Here is a 22,189-nt window from a genome sequence, read left to right on the forward strand (position 1 = left end):
AAAAAACACATTCCTTTGTCTAATCAGAGAAGTTACTGCTCTTCAAAAAAGAGTTCTTAGTGGAGTTAAAGTTTAGATAAGAAAGCTAGCTTTGAGATCTGAATAATTAAAAAAAAATAATAATAAGAAAAGGTCTCTATGCCCCTTTAACATTTTTCCTTACATTTTGGAAACTGTTACAGCAAGAATATATCTAAAGCCCCAAATACATATGGAAAAGAAGGACTACTTAAAATAACAAAACTGAAGTCCTACTGTGTCCCTTCAGATCTAACTATGTGCCTAGCATAGCTTGTCAGGTTGTTGAAATCCTCATTCCAGGATCATCCATACTTGCATTTATGCTAGCAGGATTTGAGTCTGTTTTGGAGTAAACCAATTAATTCTGTCACAGCTGAAGACTGAATGGGAGTCTGGGATTAGTCTGCATGCCAGATTTTACTTCATTTGCCAGTCAGAACCATCTAACACTACACTGGCTGCCTTGAAATGTTCAACGGCCTCATACCAGTGTGCTCTCCTTTGGACATCTCATGTGTTACATTTAACCTTTGTGTTAACTCACAGTTGGGCTGTAACTCCATCCTCATGTTGTTTCAAGTATTTTCAACATAGAAAAAAAAAACAAAACTCTTATAATACTACCCTGCAGAGGTCCCAGAGGAGGTCAAAGTCAAACACAATGCAGTACAAATAGGACTCAATGTAGAGAGTTCTGAACAATGTGGGCGAAACTCATGGGCTGCTTCAACTGGCAAGGAGTACAAGCAATGTTCAGTGCTTGCTGTGCCATTGGCAGTACACACATTGAGGTACAAGCTGAGCCTTCCTGGAGTCTAGGTGTGGTAAGGAGAATGTAACTTCTGTTTCGTGGACACTAAATTTGATTTAAACCTCATAACATTTGTAGAATAAATACAGACTGGGTGACAGTGACAGTGTTGCCATTCAGCGTACTTTGTCTGTCCCCCTTAATTCTCTAAATCAGAAATTTCAAAGGGATGGCTTAAAGGAGGAAAATAAACAATATCTATAACTTTTCAGCTTCTTAGAAATGCCAGTGAAGAAGCATTTTTGTTTTTTTGGTTTTTTTTTTTTTACTTTTCTATTACTGAAAGGCAAGTGGATTTCCCATTTTCACTTGAAAAATTCTCTAACCACATAGAATAGTAGTGAACTGTGAAAACACACTAAGAAATAAGGAAATGTCTACATCATCAGCCTTTGTTTTATAGATATACTGTCAGCATTTCTTTGTTAGCATTTTATTTAATGACAGAATTTTATTCACTGTCATTATATAATGTTTGAAATATGGAGACTGGCCAAGGTCACTCCTTGATTGTGGAAGGCACCGTCCTATCTGCCAGATGATTTAATAGCTAATGAGATCATATTCCTATGTCTTCAACTGTTGCCGTCATGATTTTGCTAAAATGAAGTATGAAGTCCTTTCTGCATCTGGCATCTCTTTTGATGTGGATCTAACTGCTGAGGGACTGAACTGAACTGAATGTTTCAAGAAAGCCAATTTACTCAGCTGGTCGCAGAGCCTTTGACCTCAATAGTGGAACTTGGCAAATCAATGAATACTCTTATGTTTAGTGTTCTGTCAAGAATTGTGAAAAAGCTCTGTAAACCATAGATCCTTCTGCAAAATACTAGTTTGTAGTTTAAACATTAGTCTTTCTTCAGAGGCCAATGAGGCTAGTTAATTAAGCCTGAGGGGTTATGAACTGTTGGCAGTTAATAAGTCATAAAATTCCTCCATAAAACAGGATGCTAGATTCCATCACTGAGGCAAGGAGTACAAAGAGCCGGTGTATAAATATCTAATTGTACAAAAGGACTGGGATTTCTCAATGACTGCTCATCTGGAGTCTCCAGGGCACGCTCGCTATGGTTTCCTGATTTTTAGAAGCCAGTTTAAAAAATGAGTGCATTAAAGAGTAATTTGCCTGAAAGTTCAGGAAGTATGGGGTGGTGAAGGGAGGGGGAAAGGGAAAGACAAAAGGAGGGCAAGGGAGAGGGAGAGAAACTGAGAGAGAGAGAGAGAGAGAGAGGAGGCGGGTAAAAGAAAGCAGAACTGAGCTCTCTACACTGAGTTGGACATTATTACATTTGTCATCTGTTTTCTTTCTCCTTTAGGATGTTCACCATGGCAACGGTACACAGCAGGCTTTTTATGCTGACCCCAGCATCCTGTATGTTTCCCTCCATCGCTATGATGAAGGCAACTTCTTCCCCGGCAGTGGAGCCCCAAATGAGGTTAGGTTTATTTCTTTAGAGCCCCATTTTTATTTGTATCTTTCAGGTAATTGCGTTGCATGATTACCCCTAATTTTCTTGTCCTTCTCTGGTTCTTTAAATTACACCAGATTACCAAATTGTCCACTGGGAGCAGGGACCAGTGGAGAACAAGTGCATAACCCAGAGCAGTCCTTGTCAAACAAGGCTGATCTGACATGTTGTTTGATGTTTGTTTCTAAAGCACATTTAAGAAATTTTTTCTTCTCCCCTTTCCCTCTCTTTTTTCCTCCTCCTTTAGTCTCTTTTTCTTTCTTTTTGGCATTTTATTTCTATTTTTCAGGTTGGAAGTGGCCCTGGCGAAGGGTATAACATAAATATTGCTTGGACAGGTGGTTTGGATCCTCCTATGGGTGATGTTGAGTATCTCACAGCATTCAGGTTGGTACCATTTTGAGTTTTGAAAACAGTTTGTAGAACAAAAGCACACGAATAAGAGCTAATGTAATATTAAAAGTCAGGAGAATCATCCATGGTGAAACTACATTAATCCTGGTATCCCAGTATATGAGAGTTTAAAAAGTTATAAAATGGGTAATTTAATCATTGTGATCATCCATGCAGAGTCAACAACAACAAAAAATTCTAATTATTTAATTGGTCACTTGTGTTTTTATTATTATGCCATGCTGGTAAAATTACTTGGAGCTTGCTTACTTCTCTGCCTTTAAAATTTAAATGTAAGTGTTTATACCAGGTAGAAGAAAATTACTGTTTACATTCACATTGATTGCAGTTACATGCCAGTAGAGCAGACAGAAAGCATTATGAAGTATGGTCCAAATCCAGTGTTCTTCATTCACTTAAAAGACTCATTATCATTCTCACAGATTTGACCGTCAGTTTTTTTTCAACGAATTGCAGTAAAGTGTTACTTAATTAAAATTAAATTATTTTGGCATACTGCAGTAAGAATGATAGGAAATGCTGCATGCTGTAATTCTCATTTTTCACTCATCATGAATATTCTCAATAATGCGTTCATAAATGAAATTTAATTCCTTCATAGGTGTTGCTTCATAATCTATTAAGTCTTATTTTCATGGGAGCAGAGGAGATAAGAACAGTCCAAACCACTATCTTTTAGAGTTTCAGCATCCTATATTACATACACCATTTCCTTTCACTGTAAAGCAATCCAGTGGAAAGGTTTAGTGAATTTTAGGGAAGGTGAAGGGTTCATCTTTCACATTTGGACAGATGCTACACCTCTGAGAAGCAGTTTCATTTAAAGGAGAATGATGCACAAGAAAGGCAATGAGAAAACCAATGTGTATCTCAAATCTCTTTCAAGACATTTAGTTTGAAGTAGTGCAATTACCTTATACAGTTTTTGACTATACTCTATTGAAAATACACCACAAAAACCCACAAAACTCTTGTTTTGTTTGTTGGGGTTTTTGTGTGTATGTGTTCTGGGTTTTTTTCCAAAGAACTTCTGTGCAGCCCATGAAATAATATGCAGAGTTTCTAATAAACAATACACCTGAAATCAGGGTCTAAGCCCTAGTCAGAGAAATAGCCTTACACATTCTTGATATCCCACTGTTATTGTGGAAGAAGTTATTATTTTATTTATATTTGTCTCTATTTAAAAAGAATCTAAACAAATGGTAAGTGGCGGGCTCCAAATTTTCTACACTCAGTAGTGCCTCAAGATATTTCCTATGCTTCCATGAGATTTTTTCATAAATTAAGGAACTGGGTGGTTCAAATCACTGGTAATAATGCCTATATTTATATATCTGGTATTTGCACCCCAGCATTCTTGGTTTGGATCCAAACAATCCCACTAATGATACAGGTAATTTGGCCATCTAATGATGCAGGGAATGGTGGTCCCAGTTTATTCAACAGAAGACTCACATACTGAGACTGTAACCATAATTGGTACCCCTGCTATCCTGATGACAAGTACCTGGGCTTAATAGTGCATTTACAAATATGTACTTCACAGTTCTATTTTAAGGCACACTAGTAAATTGCTTGGAGCAGCTAGTATTGCTGCTATGCCTATTACACAATTCAGGTTTAGAGGGAATTTCAGTCTCCATTCCTGAGCAAAGCAGCATTTTTCAGGAAAATAAAATTAATGTAACTTACTACACTCTGACTAATCATATGCAGGCATAAACTTTACTGTATTTTTTAAGGAAAATAAATTCAAATTTAAGTTTAGGATCTCCTTTTGAAAAATTGCTGATGGTGAAAAATTTAATGTCGCTGTTTTAAATGCATCCATTTAACTTTGTGATTAATGTTGTAATGAATGTGAATGTTTTTCTCCAAGCAACAACAGGAAATGTTTCCCCACACTCTCAGCCCCTTTTGACCTGATCACAGTCTTTGTGCCCTCTGTAGGTCTTGCTGACATGGATTTAGTATGATTGGTATGACAGTTTTGAATGGGACAAATAGCATGGAACTTAGAAGGGTGGATACAAAAATTTGTGAGTTACTTAGGATAGACCAGGTAGCTGTTTCTGTAGATCTGGTCTGAGTGCTCCTATTAGAGTGAGTAGCTCCTATTAGAGACACCTTATCCATGGGCCAGAATCTGTCCTTGCTATTATCCAAAATGTCACAGATGATGTAGCCTAAGTTCTCAGTTTGGCTGGAATGGAATTGTGAGAAAGCAGACTGGCAAGAGTCCAGAAAAGTCCAGAAAATCAGTAGAAGAATTGCCATTCTTTCCCAACAAATCAGCTGTTGTTCTGGAGTTTCTGTCTACAACAAGTCAGTTTTTAAGAAAATAAGTGAATTTCAGAGATAGAAAAATTTGATTTGTTTTTTTGTGTTAGATTACATGCTTTTGTAGACAGACTTACACAGATGGTCCAAACTAAGGTGTGGAACAGATTTTGAACATCTTCAATCTTAAGAGAAAAATAAGGGAAAAATGGAGAGATTTTTCTCTTTATACCTGCCAGTAGACAGAGGCTGGGCAGTATTCGTTCCCTAGTGAAGGCAGGAGTGGATACTGGAGAAGGTCCTCTCCAGGATAACCAAGGTGTGAGTTTGCAGATGGGTGGAGTCTGTTTGGAGAGAAGCCAAGACATCCTGCTTACTGGCTGGCTCCAGAGCTTTATCCTTTGAGTTCTTAGGAACTGAGAACTTTTCATTAAAATAATCTAAAACTCCCCAGGGGTGCCCATAGCTTTCACTTTCTCACCAGCAGAGCCCTAATTTCATCCTAGAATTGCGCCAAGCACAGATTTGAAGTGTCACCAGCCTTGACACTAGGTAGCTCGTTATTACTTGACTGACTGTCAAATTTCACAGCAGAGATCCTTCTGAATGATAATACCCACAGAAAATGAGACCAAGGCGCTTTTTTTTGTCTCTATAGTTGAGCTCATAACCAGGTAATATATATAATGGTATACTTGATATCAGGTATGTTGCTTTTAGGTCAGAATATATTTGTAGAAGCATTTACACACACATATATAAACATGCAGGTAGCAGAATACTAATTATTTCCCACTGCATAAATAACTAGATAAATCTATTTTATGTAAATCTGTTTAGGACTGAATAACTGTCCACTGCACTCTTCCTCCAAACTGTTTGAGAAAATATTTCTATTTCTTCAGGGAAAAACAACTTTCATGTGTGAAAATACAGAAAAAATTGAACACAGAGTAATCACTTCAAAGGCGTGCTGAGTGAGTGGCTGCACTGGGACTGTAGTGGGAAACAGGAAAAATTACAGTGCTGGTTTGTGTCTGCCATTTTGATTTCAGTGCTACGTGAAAAGTTGCTTATATTTTTGAACTGACTCTTTCTATTGAAAAATCAGATTTAAGTGGCTGTAGCAAATTTGAAGTCTGCTTATTCGTTTATAAAAGATGTTTTCATTTCTTTCTTATTTCTACTAAGAAATAAGTTTTAAAATTATAAGACTAATAAAAACTTAGTTTTCTACTAAGTTTGCTTGTGTTAACTACAAGGTAGTAGAAAAATGTAGGGTAGAGAAGTTTCTGTGGAATAGAAAATAATTGCAGTAATCTAATCACTATGCCATTTAATTTTGCCAGAAAAGTGTTGTTTGATGTTTACCATAGTTAAAGAATTGACCTAGCTACAAAAATCCTTGAAATAATGACATTTTTTTCTAAAGGACAAGCATCTCTTCTTTTCTCCTAAGCTAACAAAAATGCACAGCTCTTTTCCATTATTTTTAAGCTCTGAAGTATCCCTCTAGAGAATTTGTTTCATCATTTACTTCCACCTATTCAGGTTAAATTTGCTTTAATCTCTTTAAAAGCCAAAGGAGATGGTGGCTGTTTTCTAAGAGGATGATTTTACACTCGAGTTTATGAGGATGTAATCCACTCTCTTCTGCCAACAGTTCTAGAGAAAAAATAAGAGCAATGGTTGACTAGTAATGTTCAAATAATTATTTTCATAAGCTCCACATTACACCAGATGTGCTCAGTAAAGCAGGCAGCAGAAAGAGGCTCAGGTCTGTGTTGTACATGCACATATGTCTGTGTGTGTACTTGGAGTTTTCAGGGGACAGGAGAGATGTGTTTCTGTAGAGTGGAATACAGAAGATGCAGGAGGGAGTGGAAACAAATTAGAGTGTTCAGAAGAGTGAAGGAGAAGCAAGAGACAGAAGGAAACTGGGCTGTGCCTCCCAACTGCTTTGCACTGCTTTTGTTCAACAAAGGAGTTTTAAATTTAGCTGAACCAGCCACTATGCTCTGGTTGCTTTGCACTACTCCAGAGTAGTATAAAACAGCCACAGCATATTAATGAACTGGGCCATAAAAGCTTGCATAAAATGAAACATGTATGTGTGTGTGATTTTTGGAATGATTAGAAATAGCTCATGATAATATTATCTTTTAGCACTCGTGTTTGATTTTAATTTAAGAAGGGGAGAAAATTCAAAAGAAATAAGTGCAATAAGGCAGAGTTAAGGATGAACTATATCTGTGATTTAATTTAAAATACATATGCAGTTACCCCAAAATATAATGTTAAACAAAGTGCAAAATTAAAATTATGGTTGAAATTACATGCGTTAAAATGTAAAAATGAAAGAAAACAAAGGTGTGCAGAAAATCTTCATCTTGTCTTGCAGTTTTTAGTGCTTGTTTTGGAAGAAAATAAATATGTTGAAAACATTTTGTATTCTAGTCTGCGCTCAAAAATATTAACAAAAATATTCCTTGTCATCTTGTGGCCATACAGGGCACAGATAAGTTCATTTGAAACACTGCATTGATGTATACCATTTCTTTTTTTCTGTAGTTTTGAAATTCCAAATCTCATGACATTTAATTTTGACATTTAAAAGGAAAAAGTTTGTAAAAGTACTTTTGATATTTTCATAATTGTCCTTGTTAACTCTGTTTCACCATAGGTATTGATTGTAGTTTTTCTTTACTATTTATGTTAGAATTTAATTCATAAACACTAAAAAGAACACTCTATTGCTATATATGCCTTATGTTTTTAAAAGAAGCATACATAGCATGTATTTTTATTTATTAAATTAATTTTACTGTACGTTTTACTTTTAAAACTTTTTGTTGACTAAGAAATTTGAGATAACTTTAGGAAGTTTCATTTGTCCTGTTGGTATTACATTTCATGGTCTTAAGTATGTGTGTCTGAAAAATAAAAATTCTTTGTTTTATCTCAAATCACTACTCTTCCACTTTCATTAAATGCCATTTGTTTATGTATTACATGTGTAGCTGAAACTCAAGTTCTTTACTATCCAAATTTATTATTTGTATGATCTGTGTGATGTCTTTTCTTATTTTTCTTCTCTCAAAATACAATATTTATGGTCTTTTTCAATCTCTCTTCATTTAGAAATGTATCCAGTTGTCAAATCACTTTAATTGCTCATTGCTGAGGCTTGGCTACTTTCTGGAAATGAGCTAAATACACCACATGAGGGCGAACCACTGATTTATATTATTTTGAATATTATTATGGCTGTCTCTGGCATCATGGCTCTGCAGTGTTGTATAACTTTCTGAGTAGAAACCTTGGTTTCTGATAAACATAAAAAAGAGTGTAGAAGACAAAAAGCAACATTTTTTCCTAGCTGTATCTGACTATTGAAAGTGAGTCATAGTACAGTGCTGTATTGTGATGTTTAATGAATTCCACCAAGAATAGCGTTTGAGTATAAAATTCTTTTAAACAATGATTCTTAATACCTGTAAATTAATGCTATTAATTTTTTATTACTGTAATTTCCAGAGGCGGCTGCTGAGGCCATATTATACTAGATGAGGTCTAAAAATTACAATAAGACTAAGTTTCTGACTCAAATGTTTGATAACGTTTGATATCTCTTCAAAGAGATAAAAGGACAAAAGCAGGGGAGGAATTAAAAAAAGCGCAAGTTAGTTACTCAGCCTCATGAGTCAATGAAAGAATGAGAAGTAAACTCCAGTAACATCTTCAGAACTTTAACCTATTGGGTTATCAGTGAACTCTATTGTCAATAGCCTCAGACTAGCCAAATGCCATCCTTATCTGTACTAATGGAAACTAATTATTTATTTCTCAATATATAGCTTTGTAATAACTGCTAAAGGTTATCTCAACTATACTTATTTCTCTTGTCTATTTTTTGGCAGAAATACGTTCAGCATTTTACTGTGTACAGAGGAGGGCAGAATCTCTAAGTCATGTATGACAGGCAGATAATGATTTACCCAAATGCAGGTGGATGTTATTGAGACTGCTAGTTATCCACAGTTCTTCTGCATTGTCAAGGGCAATGCATTTAGGAAGAAAAATGTGGCTGACCAGAACACAGTCATGGAAGCCCTAGGAAATCTAAATAATGTTTTCTGTGTGAGTGTATATAGTTTGCTTTCAGACACCCATAGCATTCTGCAGTTATAAGTTACAGTTTCAATCATTTTTTTAATTTCTGACCTTGTAATTCTACCAGATGTCTTTAAAAGATGCTAATTTCAACCAGAGATGTCATTCTTTTCCCTTCTGCCATAAAAAATTTCTTAGGAGAATTAAAATAAAGATGTACCAAACAGCTAAAGATAACTTAATGCCTGAGCAATTTCTTTTGAAGAAGTTTGATGAAGGTAGAAGTCTGCTTGGAGTAATTTTTATATCTGTTTAATTTTCATATGTAAACATTCAATAGTCCTGGTGATTTTTGACTTTAGAATTCTTTTTTGAGTGTGATAACAAAGGTTTTGTAACAATGGTAATTTTTCATGCTTTTTTTTTTTTTTTTTCCTTGACAAATATTTTGAACATCGAGTCCTTAGGAAATGGAGAAACAGAGTTAAAAGCATTTGAAACAGTGGTATAAACAGCTTTTCAGCATTTTGTTATACTTCAAAGCTCACCATAAAACTAAAACTGGCAACAGTGTTTATAACCTGCAACCTCTTGTTCTTCCTACTTCTTTACTTTTATTTGGAAAAAAACTAACTTCTTCTGACTGAAATGCCCTAAATTTTCACCTTTACTGTACCAGGATTTTTAAAACTGTATATGGTGCTCCTTTAATTCACTGGAACTACAAAAGTGAGACCGTTCATTACAGAAATTAATTAGTGTTGGCTTACTTTTCTACAGATGCACAGTTTCTTTTATTGACATGGCAGAGTAGGGGGTGGAGGAGAAAGGATAATAAAATATGGCATGTGTCAGGTTTATGTGCTTCAGGTTAAAAACTATTTGATTAAAACCCCAAGCCATACATGGTCTGTAGTTTCAAAGTACTGGAAAGTATCTGATCTCTTTTCCAATATAACCATTTTCCAATTTCTGTTGAACCAGAAAGATGAAAGAACAGAGGTGTATGGATAAAGAATTTCCATATTGTCAAATACTTTGATGGAAAAGTTGAGAAATATCATCAAAAACATCCTGGAAGAAATTAAACAGCAACAAGAGTGGAGAAGATACTTTCACCCTAAAAGGCAAAATATCTGTGGTCTTTTCATGAAGATAAATTTCAGATCAGAATTAAAAGACCTACAGCAACATTGAGTGATTGTATAGATGTCCAGTTCCAATTTAAATTTTGTTGCTTTATAATAACTTTTGAGAACTACACTGAAGCCTGTAAAAAATATCCACATGTTCTCTGCTGGAACAGCTCCAGACTGTAACAGAACCACTAGATTGCACCCTGGTGCTTTATGTATTGTTTAATTGTTTTCCTTTGGTGGATATTTTTATTAAAAGCCCATTATCCAGAATCAGACAGAAGTGTTGTTTCAAGAACAGCAGAAACAGAGGCCTTTCAGCTATGCAGTTCTTATTCATGCTTTCTTTAGCTAGCTTAGCTAATGAGACCTCCACTATTCTTCTAATACTTAGAGAAGAAAAATAAATGGGAGTTTTTATTTTGTTGCTTTCAAATCTAAGCAGGATTGCAAAGAAGTATTGTGAGGTTCTGGTGTGCTCACACACCTGTGTCTCTGTTAGTTTGTGTGAGTACCTCCAGGGCATGTCTGTGCTTATAGATATTCTTGTGCTTTTGCACAAATAATTCCTTGGAGATATATTTTTTATCCTAATTATTTTGTGTGTCTGTGCTACACTTTACCTATACAATAACTGCATAAAAAGAATAAACATTTTTGATGAAAAAATATTATAGAAAAGAGAGCTGCAGTAATTCTGAAGAAAAATAGAAAAATCTGGCAAGTGTCAGATTTTAAAATTGTGTCATGCTGAATAGCACTGTGCTCAGTGCTGCAAGATCTTATGAGGATTCTTGTTACTGGATATTGTTGGAGCCCTAACTCCAAGTATTTCATTACTTTTTGAAGTCAGCCTTTAGCCCTGTGGAGAGATGTTTGAAACTATGAAAACATAAATGTCTCAAAAATAGATATCTAATGAATAAATTCAGGGAGGTCTATGATTCATCATGATGTGGTATTAGCAGTACTACTTGGGCCATCAGTAATCCATTAAATCAGAGCAGCTTCTTAGATAGTAAGTCATTACCCAATGAGAGGGAATCCATCAGACTTCAAACTCTGAGACATTAACTTTACAAGCAGTATAAGAAAAATTCTTAGTTGTAGAGTGACTTACCATTGTGTATATTTTTATTCAGGCAAAGTGGGGTCCTTGTCTAGTGATCACATATACTAGGGTTAGGATTTAGAAGGAAATTGATCATTTATGTCGTTTATATAGATCTCAGTTTTGCACAACACCATAATTCATAGCTAAGATATAGAGCTGTTACTTATACAAAATAGTAGCTTCTTGCAAAAAACATTGTTAAAAGAATTTCTGAAATCAGAGGCTTTTTACTGATTAAATGTGGCAGGATTTTATCTTAAATACTGTGACTATATTTAACCTAATTAAGAAGTCAAATCTTTAAGATTATGTACAAGCAGTTTAATGAGTTTTTATACCTTGAAACAAAGTAACCTTTTGAAGGATCCTATTAGCTGATTCATATGCTTACCTACCACAAGCCTTCCAGTGATATTTATATCAACTGTTAAAGTTCCCAAGATTATGAATTCATAAAAAAAATAATGGAAAATAAAAGCACAGGATAAGCCAGGTTGAAAATAGCTATGTTTGGGATGCATTTCTTCTGTGTCATGGATCTAGGAGTGTACATGGTTATCAGCAGATAGAAGGAAGAGTGAAGGGATGATTCAGTTTATTTGGTTCTTTTTCTTGCTGTCAGTAAGTTGACTGGATGCTGGTGCTGTGTCCCTCCTGTGCAGGGAGTGCATTACTAAAAGAGAAATGACTAAAGACAGCACTTCCAGTAAGCAGCAACTGTCTGTGGTTATGATTTGATGTTCTTCTACACTGAAACAAAACCAAAACTATTGGAAATTTCCAGGAAAATAACTAAGAGTTTGTGTTTCAAACCCTTTTATGACAGTGTTCATATCTGACCTCTTGGTGAGGACATCACTCGAGGAAGCTAGAAAATTTTAAGTGAAAAATCCCAATGCTTTGGAATTGGATTTGGCCTTAAATTGCACCAGGGGAGGTTCATATTAGAGATTAAGGAAAAAAAAAAATTAAATGAGTGATTTCGCATTGGAATAACTTGCCCAAGGAGGTGGTAGTGTCACTGTCTCTGAAAGCATTCAAGAAGTGTCTGGATGTGGCACTTGGGGATATGATTTAGGGATTGTTATGGTGGTGTGGGGATGTCAGTTGGACAAGCTGGTCTTGAAGTTCTCTTCCAACTTGATGGTTCTGCGATACTGTGAAAGAGTGAAGGCAGTTTCTTGTCAGGGGATTGAACCAGACCTCATCACATCGGAAATTTATGCCTTTGCTGTCTGATTATTTGGAATGTTTTGGGTTTGGTTTTTTTCCCTCATGCTTAAAAGAAGTCTCCCTGTGAAAAATATCAAGGAGATGCAAAGATACAAAAAGATTATGTTTTAGTAAAAAAAATACATTTCTTGAAAAAGTTAGTGTTCTAGTTCTGAATTACTAAGCTAATAGAAGAGTGCAAGCTAATTACCACCCTATCCAGTCTAACCCTCCTACCTCTTCAATCAAGATGTTTACGTATTAGGAATGTATTGCTAAGAATATATTGTTAAACCTTGGAAAGTGCTTCAGTTCCTGTCACAGGGATTTTTCGTACCTCATGCTTCATTAATATGTGCTTCACTTTCTGTGTGATAAACTCTGGGAACTGATTCCCTGTGGATCTGAAAATTAAAATTTATTATCTGATCATTTGCCTCATTTCTTCCAACAAATCAAAAATATTTCAAAAAGTTGCCCATCATGTTCAGTACAATTCTTGTTAGAAACTGCAAACTCAGCAAAAGAAATGCAGTTTGTAATAGCTTGAAGACCCATCAATTTCCAATCAAGAATGCAGTGATTTCATTCTCATTCTGTTCCATCATATGGGCCACTGCTAAGTATTAACTGCCCCTGAAACTAAAACTATGACATAGATGAGTGTTCTTCAGTCAGTTTTGATTTGCTTTGTGTTAAGTTCAGTTATTGGCCTCTATGTAAAAACTTGCTGAACTTGCTCAACAAACACAGAATCTTTTATGTTGTCTTTTCTCATCATGCAAAGCAAATTTTAGATTGGAAGTACTTGGAATGTAGTAAATTGGAAGAAATCAGAAAGATCCAAAGATTGGAAATACGTTTCCAGTAGTACTAAGCAGTATAAATAATTTTCCAAGGTTGCTAATACTCCCTTCTCCTCTCCTCAACCCTTCTTCCCACTTTCACATTTCTCTCTCTTGGAGTCATAATTTGATCATTCATCAAGTTCTCCATAGCATCTGTAACATCCCTTCCCACACATCTATCATATGCCACTGATCACAAAGTTGCTCTTCCTCTGTTTTTCTCAGATGCTCAGAAGCGTCAGAGTTTTTAGAAACTTCTTTTGCTTGTTACCAGGCCCTCATGCTCTTTCATATGCTGATCTACTGGGACGTAAGCTTTTCTCTTCCCTTGTTTGTCAAATCAATTCTCCTCACAAGAGGCTCTTGTCCCTTGTAATACAAACATGATTTATTGTTAAGGAAAAGTACTGCTAAGGTCTCCATCTTCCTCTCTTCTTTCTCCCTCTCTATCCCCAAGACCATTGAGTGTACATATTGCTGTTTGTCCTCTGATTCTATACCTCCTCCAAAAGAACATCTCAGTCTTCCTCTGAAACCATTCTTAACATACATCCCTCCTAGAGCCAAAGCTTAGTGTATTTTACGCTTACTTTGTTAGCTTGTGTCTCATCCACTTTTATTTATCCCTATGATATTTTTCTTGAAAATTCATCTTTCCCTGACTTCTGTGCTTGATAGTCCCTGGCCTCCACCCACACTTGAACATAGAACATCTTTAACTTGTCTTGTGGAAGAATCAGCATTTGCCTCCTTGATCTTTCTTCAGTTATTCCATGACATTCTGCTTTTGGTCTTGGTATCTTCTACTTTGTGGTTTTCTGAAGGGCAGCTTTTCCACAATGGAAAGTGAATTATTGTTTGTCAACCAATGGCTTCTCCATTCCAGGTATGTTTTGTTTCCTCTATAGATTATGAAATTTTATAGGAACCTTATTATATACTAATTGAGGAAATTTGCATTTAGTTGAAGCTCAGCTTTACCAAACTTTTATCCCCAAGCCATTACTACTGCCACTCTCTATAGGCAAAGCCATTTTTCTGCCTGTCAGTCAGGCAAGTTCTTATGTAACCTTTGACCTTCTCTGTTGGAAGTCACAACACAGCAATGTCTAAATTTTACAAATTCTTTCTGTAGCATGTCTTTGAAATACAGAATGTATTACCATTCCAACCACCTAAAGTGATTTCTAAGTTTCAGCCATTTTGTTTATTATTGCAGTGTCATTCTCAGAATGTTCTTATGAATTTCATTTTCCATATGATACCAGGTACAGGTTTTCTGATTTTTTATGTGATAAAGGTCATACTCATAGGGTATTCTCATAAACAGCTACAAGACTGGTTTATTGACTTCCTTGAAATATTTTATTACATTTCTATTTTGCTGTATCGCCTCACACAAAACTGGACAGTGGTCAAATTACTGTACTGCTAAAACTGCTTCTATTTTTCTGGCATGTATAGCTTCTCCCTGTAGTTCCCCAAGTCTCCATAGAGTACACAGACATGAGCCATCTTTTTATTCATTCTGTGCAGTGTTTTGTGCAGTTGATTTTGGTTCATGACAGTACCTCCAATGCATTTTACTAAAACAAATGTGTTTGTTCATGTTGTTAAGAATAATGGTATTATCTAAGGAGTTAAGAGGTTAGTTTGGGAGATATAAGTTGTTCCTCTCCCCAGCACTTTGCATGTTGCCTGAGAGATACAAATGCTCAATAATGGTGATATGGGCCGCATGTGAGGCACGGGATGACTTGAGGTGGAACGCTGTGTGGTACCAAGGCTAGAACCAGGCTAGAATCAGGTTCTCTGATCTCATGCAAAAGGCAGTGTCTTCCCACAATTTTTGAGAAAGGGAGATGGAGGGATTAAATCCTCTAGTCCCTTGTCTGTCATGCAAATATTAATTACTAGAATTTATTTGGGACATGGATCTGTATTCTGGAGCTGTTCTTCAGTTCCATAAGCTACTGGTAGGCTTTCAAAGTGTGATCCAGCCTGTCAGAAGAGTCCATCCATCTCAGAAGCGCAGATATCTCCCAGCATCACATCTACAGCATCTGTGATCTCATGAAGCCCATGAGCACACTTATCTTGTTGACATCTAAGGAAACATGATGATTATCAACAAAATGTAGGGCCTGTTGTACACTGTATTGCTTCAAACACCATGAGGTTATTAAGGCTTAATTACATAAGAAACAGTATACATGTTGTGCAAGCTTGTAGAATGTGACTTGCAGAAGTTAGGCAAGATATAAGAGTTTCCTAAGTTTCTATTATAGTTTTATTTCCAGCAGTATTCTTTGACGAACTAAATAAATTAACGCATGTATTGGACCTCTGAGGCTTGGGGCAAAGAATGGAAAAATTATTTACAAAAGCTTGAAAATATTTAATCACTAGAGGCAGGGGGCAACTGTGTTTTAATTAGAGGTTCCTCAGGCCATTGGCTGGCTGGAGGCTTTCTCAAACAACCACACAAATGCACTGAATAGCTGTTTGCCAGCCTTAGGGTCAGGCCTGAGATGAAACAGATAAGATAATTGGCTCTAATGAAATCCAGAAGGCCTTGGCTTTCTTGTTTGAGCTTGGATTTGAAAAGTGCGTGTGGAAGTGAGGCTTAATTCAAACCAGTCCTGAACTAGGCCAGTTTTTCAGTGACTTTGATATTGTTTGAAGTTCTGAAAGTGTTCGCCACACCACTAGCCTGCTGGGCTGGGCCTCCCCAGTCACCTTAATTACTGAGCTTTATTGCTGACTTTACTACACAGGAAAGGAGCCATTATATGTTCCATCAACATCAGCTCTCCTCAGATTGGAGGAAAGGGCAGGGTGAAAGGCCACTGTAGGAAGGCAAAAACTTCACTTTGAGGTAGTCAGATCATTTACCCGTGTTAAATTTCACTGTGCTATGTGTGTACATTCTTCACAACACAGAAGCCCAATTTCCATTTTTTTTAGCAAGTGATTACTTTTCAAAACATTTTGTTTGTGTCTGATTAGCAGAAGGGTACATTTATTCTTAGAGGTGGAAAGAAAGCAAATTGTAACAAACGCCTAATTAATCATCACAGGGGAAAGAAATCTAGTTAAAAACTGTAATAAAGAGAAATTGTTCTTAATGCTTCTTTGAAGTGGGAATAAGTGAGGAAACCCCTATGGTGTGTTTGCAGACCTGACACCCTACAGAACTGACTTCTTACAGCCAGACTGATATCTTCAGGGTAACTTGTAACGTGCTCTCCAAAAACAGAAAAGCTCCTGTGAAGTACTGTTAGGGCAAGCAACAATTGAGGTATTTTAGCAATGTTAGTTCTGAATTATTCTCTTCAAGATAATTGTTTTCAGAATTTGGTCCTATTCTCTTTAGCTGCTCCAGCTGGTGGTGCTGCTGGAAAAAGAAGAAGCTGAACTTCTGTGCATGAATTGGTTTTCAGATCTAGACACCCTGTAGCAGGAGAGGTGTCTCTCGGGCATCAGGATCCATAGTCTGGGGCCACTGAGGTGCCTGGGAAAACTGCTGTCAGGCAACCTGGGACAGATCATGCAACTGCTTAAATGAATATATTTACATATTAACTCATTAATAAGTCAATTAGGCTACTAGCCAGAGTAAAGTTACACATGTGCATTCAGGTTTGCAGGATTGGGCCTCCTGAGACTAATGAAAGCGTATAATATTGGTTGATTTGTGCCAGATCCCATATTACCAGCACTAGCACTTAATGAAAGAAATATTGATGAAAATTAGTTTCTAGTGGGACTGTAGTTCAGATCAAGATAAGAAACATTTTTTTTCAATGAGCTCAGCAGGAAAATTAAAAAGGACTGAAAAATCAGTTGTGTTAATGTCTACTCTGTGAGATTTTATTTTGGATTTTTGTTTGTATATTTTTTAAAAATTTTGCTTGGTTTTTGTTTCTTTTCATGGAAGTAGTGTTTCTGTTTTTCTTAAATCTTGAAAATGTCTGTGATTCCTTCATAAAATTTAGAATCATATATTCCACAGAGTATTTAGCCCTTTCTTTAAAGGTAATTCCTTTTCATAAAGAAGGCTTCTGGAGATTGAGATAGTTCCAACTTATGTTATTTTACAAATAATATAAATATATTATTTAGATTTTAAAATATGTTTATAAATAATATAAGTATATAATATTTGTTAAAATACAAATTTTATGTATATGTTGCTCAAAATTTTTTTACACAGCAGACTCATATTTAAGAACCCTGAAGGCTTCTTGTTTTTCTTCTCTTTCATATGACCTGTCACTTTAACATGTTTTATGTTAGTAGAATGGCAAATTGGTTATATGCTTTAAAGAGAAGCAGCAGGTTTTAATATTTTTATCATCATTTTGTGAAATTTTAACCTGTTAAACTCATAGCCAGCATCACAGGGAGCTGGTTATATCTGTATGTGTATTTTATTAGCACTAATGAATCTCTCTCTGAGCTGAGAAAATAACTTTTCAAATCATCATAATTCATCACAATTATTGGAAAACAATAATTTCCCTTCTAATACAAAAGATTGTTTTGTGAGAAAACAGTGGTGTAAGTATCATAGTGGGAGAGTATGAGGGTTGCTATAAGCGATATTTCCAGATGGGCAGACATTCTGATCTTTATTAAACATAAGATTTTGTTTGCTCACATTTTTTATAATGTAAAAAGCAAGACACTAATGTTCTTTTTGATACCGTGCTTTCTAAGAGGTAGTTTGGACTATTAATCATAGCCCATCATTATAAATCATGACCCTTGTCTGACTGCACTTTCAGCTGCATTCACATTTTAGAGAGGCTAATGTGATTGAGAGGATCATATATGATGGTAGAATAATGTTATAGTATATTGGAAAAGACTTTGACTGGCAGAATTGAGATTACGTGATTTATTTGTGACTTAGTGGCTACTTTGCACATGTGCCTAATGATCTTTTCAATAGAAGAAGTAAAATTATAAAATCTACTGGTGATTTAATTTGACCTTTGCACATCTGCCCACAAAGTTAAGCTTAGATGGGTGGTGTAAATCAAGCAGGGGATAGTGACTGAGGAAGCATTTTATTGTAGGAAAAAATTCCCCGGATGCTTAAATCGCTTATTTCCAAATTTTCAAATAATGTTTTTAAGATAGTTCAATGCTTATTAGTAAAAAGGGTCTTTTTTTTTTTTTATGTGGGGAACAGGGGACTGCACATTTGCATAATTTCCATCTTGCTTACAATTGCTTTTAAATCTGCAATTTAATAAAAGGAAGTCTTAACAAAAATATTCATAAAATAGCCATTATCTAACGTAATGGTGTTGTGTTGTGTATTTTTAAAACACTATATAGACCTCACAGGAAATCTGTGGCTGAGCAGAGTAAATGTTTGGTTTCATTACTTTCACTAGTTCTGTGAATTTGCTGCATCTTTAAAAGGACAGATATTAAAAAAAATGACTGTTAGATGTCATCCTTGTTTGTACCCGTCTGCTCTTCTCTAAATGCTTTCAGATAGAAAATCCATATGCTTTCCTTATAAGGTTTAAAAGTAGATTTTGATTCTGCTTTTCATTATTCTTCCTTTGTATCATTTTAGAATGTGTAAAGAAGAGGTAAATTGAACCACTTGGGTTCTGTAAGTCACTTTTAGATGCAGCGACCACGACACACATTTTGGCAGGACTATGTTCTGTTGTTCATTACCTGTTTTTTTATTCTCTTTGATAACAAGAGGGTAACTGAAAGATAAATTCCATAAAAAACATTTAATTTGATGCTGGCTGCTTTAACTGCTTATATAATTATAGATGGCTGTTAGACATCTTTTATCCTGGTAAAGAATAGAGTTAATAAGGACATTACCTACCTAAGGTATATATACATGTGGCTCTTTGACTGTGCCTTTTCATTGCTGTACTCAGTAACAACAGTAGGAATAATTCACTGCAGAGAACTTTCAAAGAGAATGCCATGGGTACATAATTCTTTTGACTGAGGAATTCAACTGGGATACATTTCTCATACTGTGGCATATGCTATATTCTCATAGATTACTTTTGTGTGATGTGAGAGATCAAAGGATTGTACTCCTATTTCCATGACTACAATAAACTTGAAAAGAACAAAAGGTATTACTGGTGAATATTGCATAAAACCAATGGGAACTAACATGATTTAGAGAAAAGGACAATTAGAGGAAAAATGAGGACAGAATGCTTCTTTTTGTTCTTGGTTATAGTGTGAAGCCTTGCACCTGCTTGTTAACAAGGTCAGATATAGGATTAAGAAAAACTGAGTGGTTTTAGTTGCATATTTTCTCCTAATAGCTCTGTTTCCTTAATTTAATTCATATGTACAGTATTCTGAAATAACTGCACTGCTTGATAGTGCTGTAATAAAACACAGGAAAATACACACAAATTCAATGTTTCTTTAAAAATTTTAAAGGTTTTCCATTGTATTCTATTTATTATTTTGCTTAAAATATGTTTTTCAGAAGTGAAATTCAATTCTAACTGTAACATGAAGCAATCTTTTCAATTAGTAGTCAATCCTATTCTAGCTGTCTTAAAAAATGAACTAATAATTTAAAAAAAAATTAAAAAACACATATATTTTTCACTTATGGAATCTATTGTGTAACTACAATTTGTTGCCTATTAGGTTGTGTAAAAACTGGAATTACCAAAGTGCTAGGTCTTGTGTTGCCCATGCTGCTTGTGAATACTATTATTCTTAGTAAACTCTAGATAATTATCATTATAAATTAGTATAATAGTATTAGCTGACCAGATCAGACTATGACTTTTGCACTGAAAAGTAGCAATGTACAAACTGTTGAAAGGAAACAGAAGGTTCAGGCTGCTGTGTAGAAATAATTTGCTTTAGTACCCTAAAAGAAAATGTTTAACGCAGCCATACATTTTCAGATCTTAGTTCACAAATTTGATTATACAGATGTGATTCACTTACCTATGTCCTTTCTGCTCTGAACATGAAGAAAGATGACTTTATATTTGAAAAAGAAGCTTTAATTCCTCGCTCTCTATCCAGGACACCTCTGCGCCAGTACCCTAAGTCTGGATTGAGAATAGTGTTAATGGAAGGCTTCCTAGAATGGTTTCTCTGCAGGAGATTTTAGCTTGAATGACTGAATAATATTGAAGAAATTATGATTTTTTGCTTCTCATTTCACACTGGGTTATGGCTAAAAACTACTATATAAACAGAGGAATTCAGGATCAAATTCAGAAATCCAACCACATCCCTGCAATGTAGGTGTCTGCGTGTCAGCAAGGTGTCTGCTTTCCCGCTGTGCAGCTCTGGGTGATACAGCTCAGTTGGGTCAGCCCAACTGAGACAGCAGCGTGGCTCACCCTTAACCAGGGATATGAATTGTTTGTCTGAATGACTTCCTAGATTTCACGGTCTCTAACCAGAACCTTGATTCAGTTTGCAAAACCTTACAAATTGTGCCACAAGAGGTGTACTGCAGGAGCTGAGGTTTACTGCTGTGACTGACAGCTGTAGCAGAGGATCTCTGGGACATTGTGCAGGTGGCCAGGAAGGGTTCCCTAAATTCCCAAAAGCCACTAGGTATCTTCATGTAGGTAACTCAACTGAATCCGTCGCCTCCATGCAACACAACGGGAGTTTAGACCCTCAGCTCCCATAGAGACTCCTACAGTATATTGTTAGCTGTCTTCATCGGATTTAGATGCCATTCCCGGTTCAAAGTATCTCTATTCTAGTTAATATTTATTTACATATCTGAGGGTAAACTCAGTTAATCATGTTTTCATCTATATATGGTTAGGGATATTCTAAGCCAGTGTTTCAGAGCATGCTTATACTTCTATACCTGCAAAGAAAGTGTAAACATGTCCAGTCCAGCTTTAAGCTACCTATGCAATGTCTGAAGAATTCTCACGAACTACCCATGCTCATTGATTTTGTCTTTACTGAACAGTGATAAAACATAAACACACACACTGTAAGTAGTTTATGTCTGTTCCCAAACTAATCTTTCAGGCTGGAAGAAGCTTTATAGAGGCTAATATACTGTGCTGACGTAAATTACCTCTTCTTAGCCGTATGAAATAGCCTGTACAAAACTGAGTCCCCATGACAAGAGTTTTTCAGTAGCCGCATTGACTCATTTTGAACCTACACATCTTTGCATCTAGTTGCAGCATGCATTGTAGTCATACCCCTAGGCAAGGTCTCTCCTTCAGTTTATTGATGAAGTGGGAGGTTTACCACTTCAGTTGTACACTTTCTATTGTATCTTTGCATTGCACCTTCTGTAGACAGGATTGTTGACTGCACTTAGACCAAAATACACGAGAGCAAGAACCTGGGACGAGGCTGTGTTTTAGTCAGGTTGGACTATACACTCCTGAAGGGACTACCTCTCAACAGGGACCCTTTCCAGAAATTTAGAGCTGATAATATTTATGAGAGTTCAGAGCAGTTGAAACACTGGCTAGAGATCTTCTAAGCAGCTAAATTTCAACACACTCCCTAAGGAACTGGGATAGAGATCATTTTAGACCTGTCAGAGGAAGATCATGCCTTAATTGTACTATAAAAAATGACACCTCTCCACTAGATTTAAGAGCCTGTGGTATTGTGATATGTGTGAAATCTTCAGGGAACTCATCTAGGACCTTAAAGTATATGTGAAATAAGCTTGTGTCACTAACAAAGGTAAAAATAGTCACATAAATATGATGGTTTCTGTAACTGATCTTTTCCAAAAGTACCTC

General features: G+C 35.8%; 1 protein-coding gene across 5 annotated transcripts in view; it reads left to right on the top strand.

Annotated features, from left to right (window-relative positions):
- Positions 1-22,189, top strand: part of HDAC9 (histone deacetylase 9) — a 460,460-nt gene that overhangs the window by 361,019 nt on the left and 77,252 nt on the right. For all 5 annotated transcript variants that reach the window (XM_058831729.1, XM_058831731.1, XM_058831732.1 and 2 more), the window contains 2 exons: positions 2,149-2,268; positions 2,591-2,688. In XM_058831729.1, coding sequence (XP_058687712.1) covers positions 2,149-2,268; positions 2,591-2,688 — 218 coding nt within the window. The remainder of the gene's footprint in view (positions 1-2,148; positions 2,269-2,590; positions 2,689-22,189) is intronic.

The sequence above is a fragment of the Poecile atricapillus genome, chromosome 2, assembly GCF_030490865.1.
Source record: "Poecile atricapillus isolate bPoeAtr1 chromosome 2, bPoeAtr1.hap1, whole genome shotgun sequence".
In the NCBI taxonomy this organism is placed as follows: Eukaryota; Metazoa; Chordata; class Aves; order Passeriformes; family Paridae; genus Poecile; species Poecile atricapillus.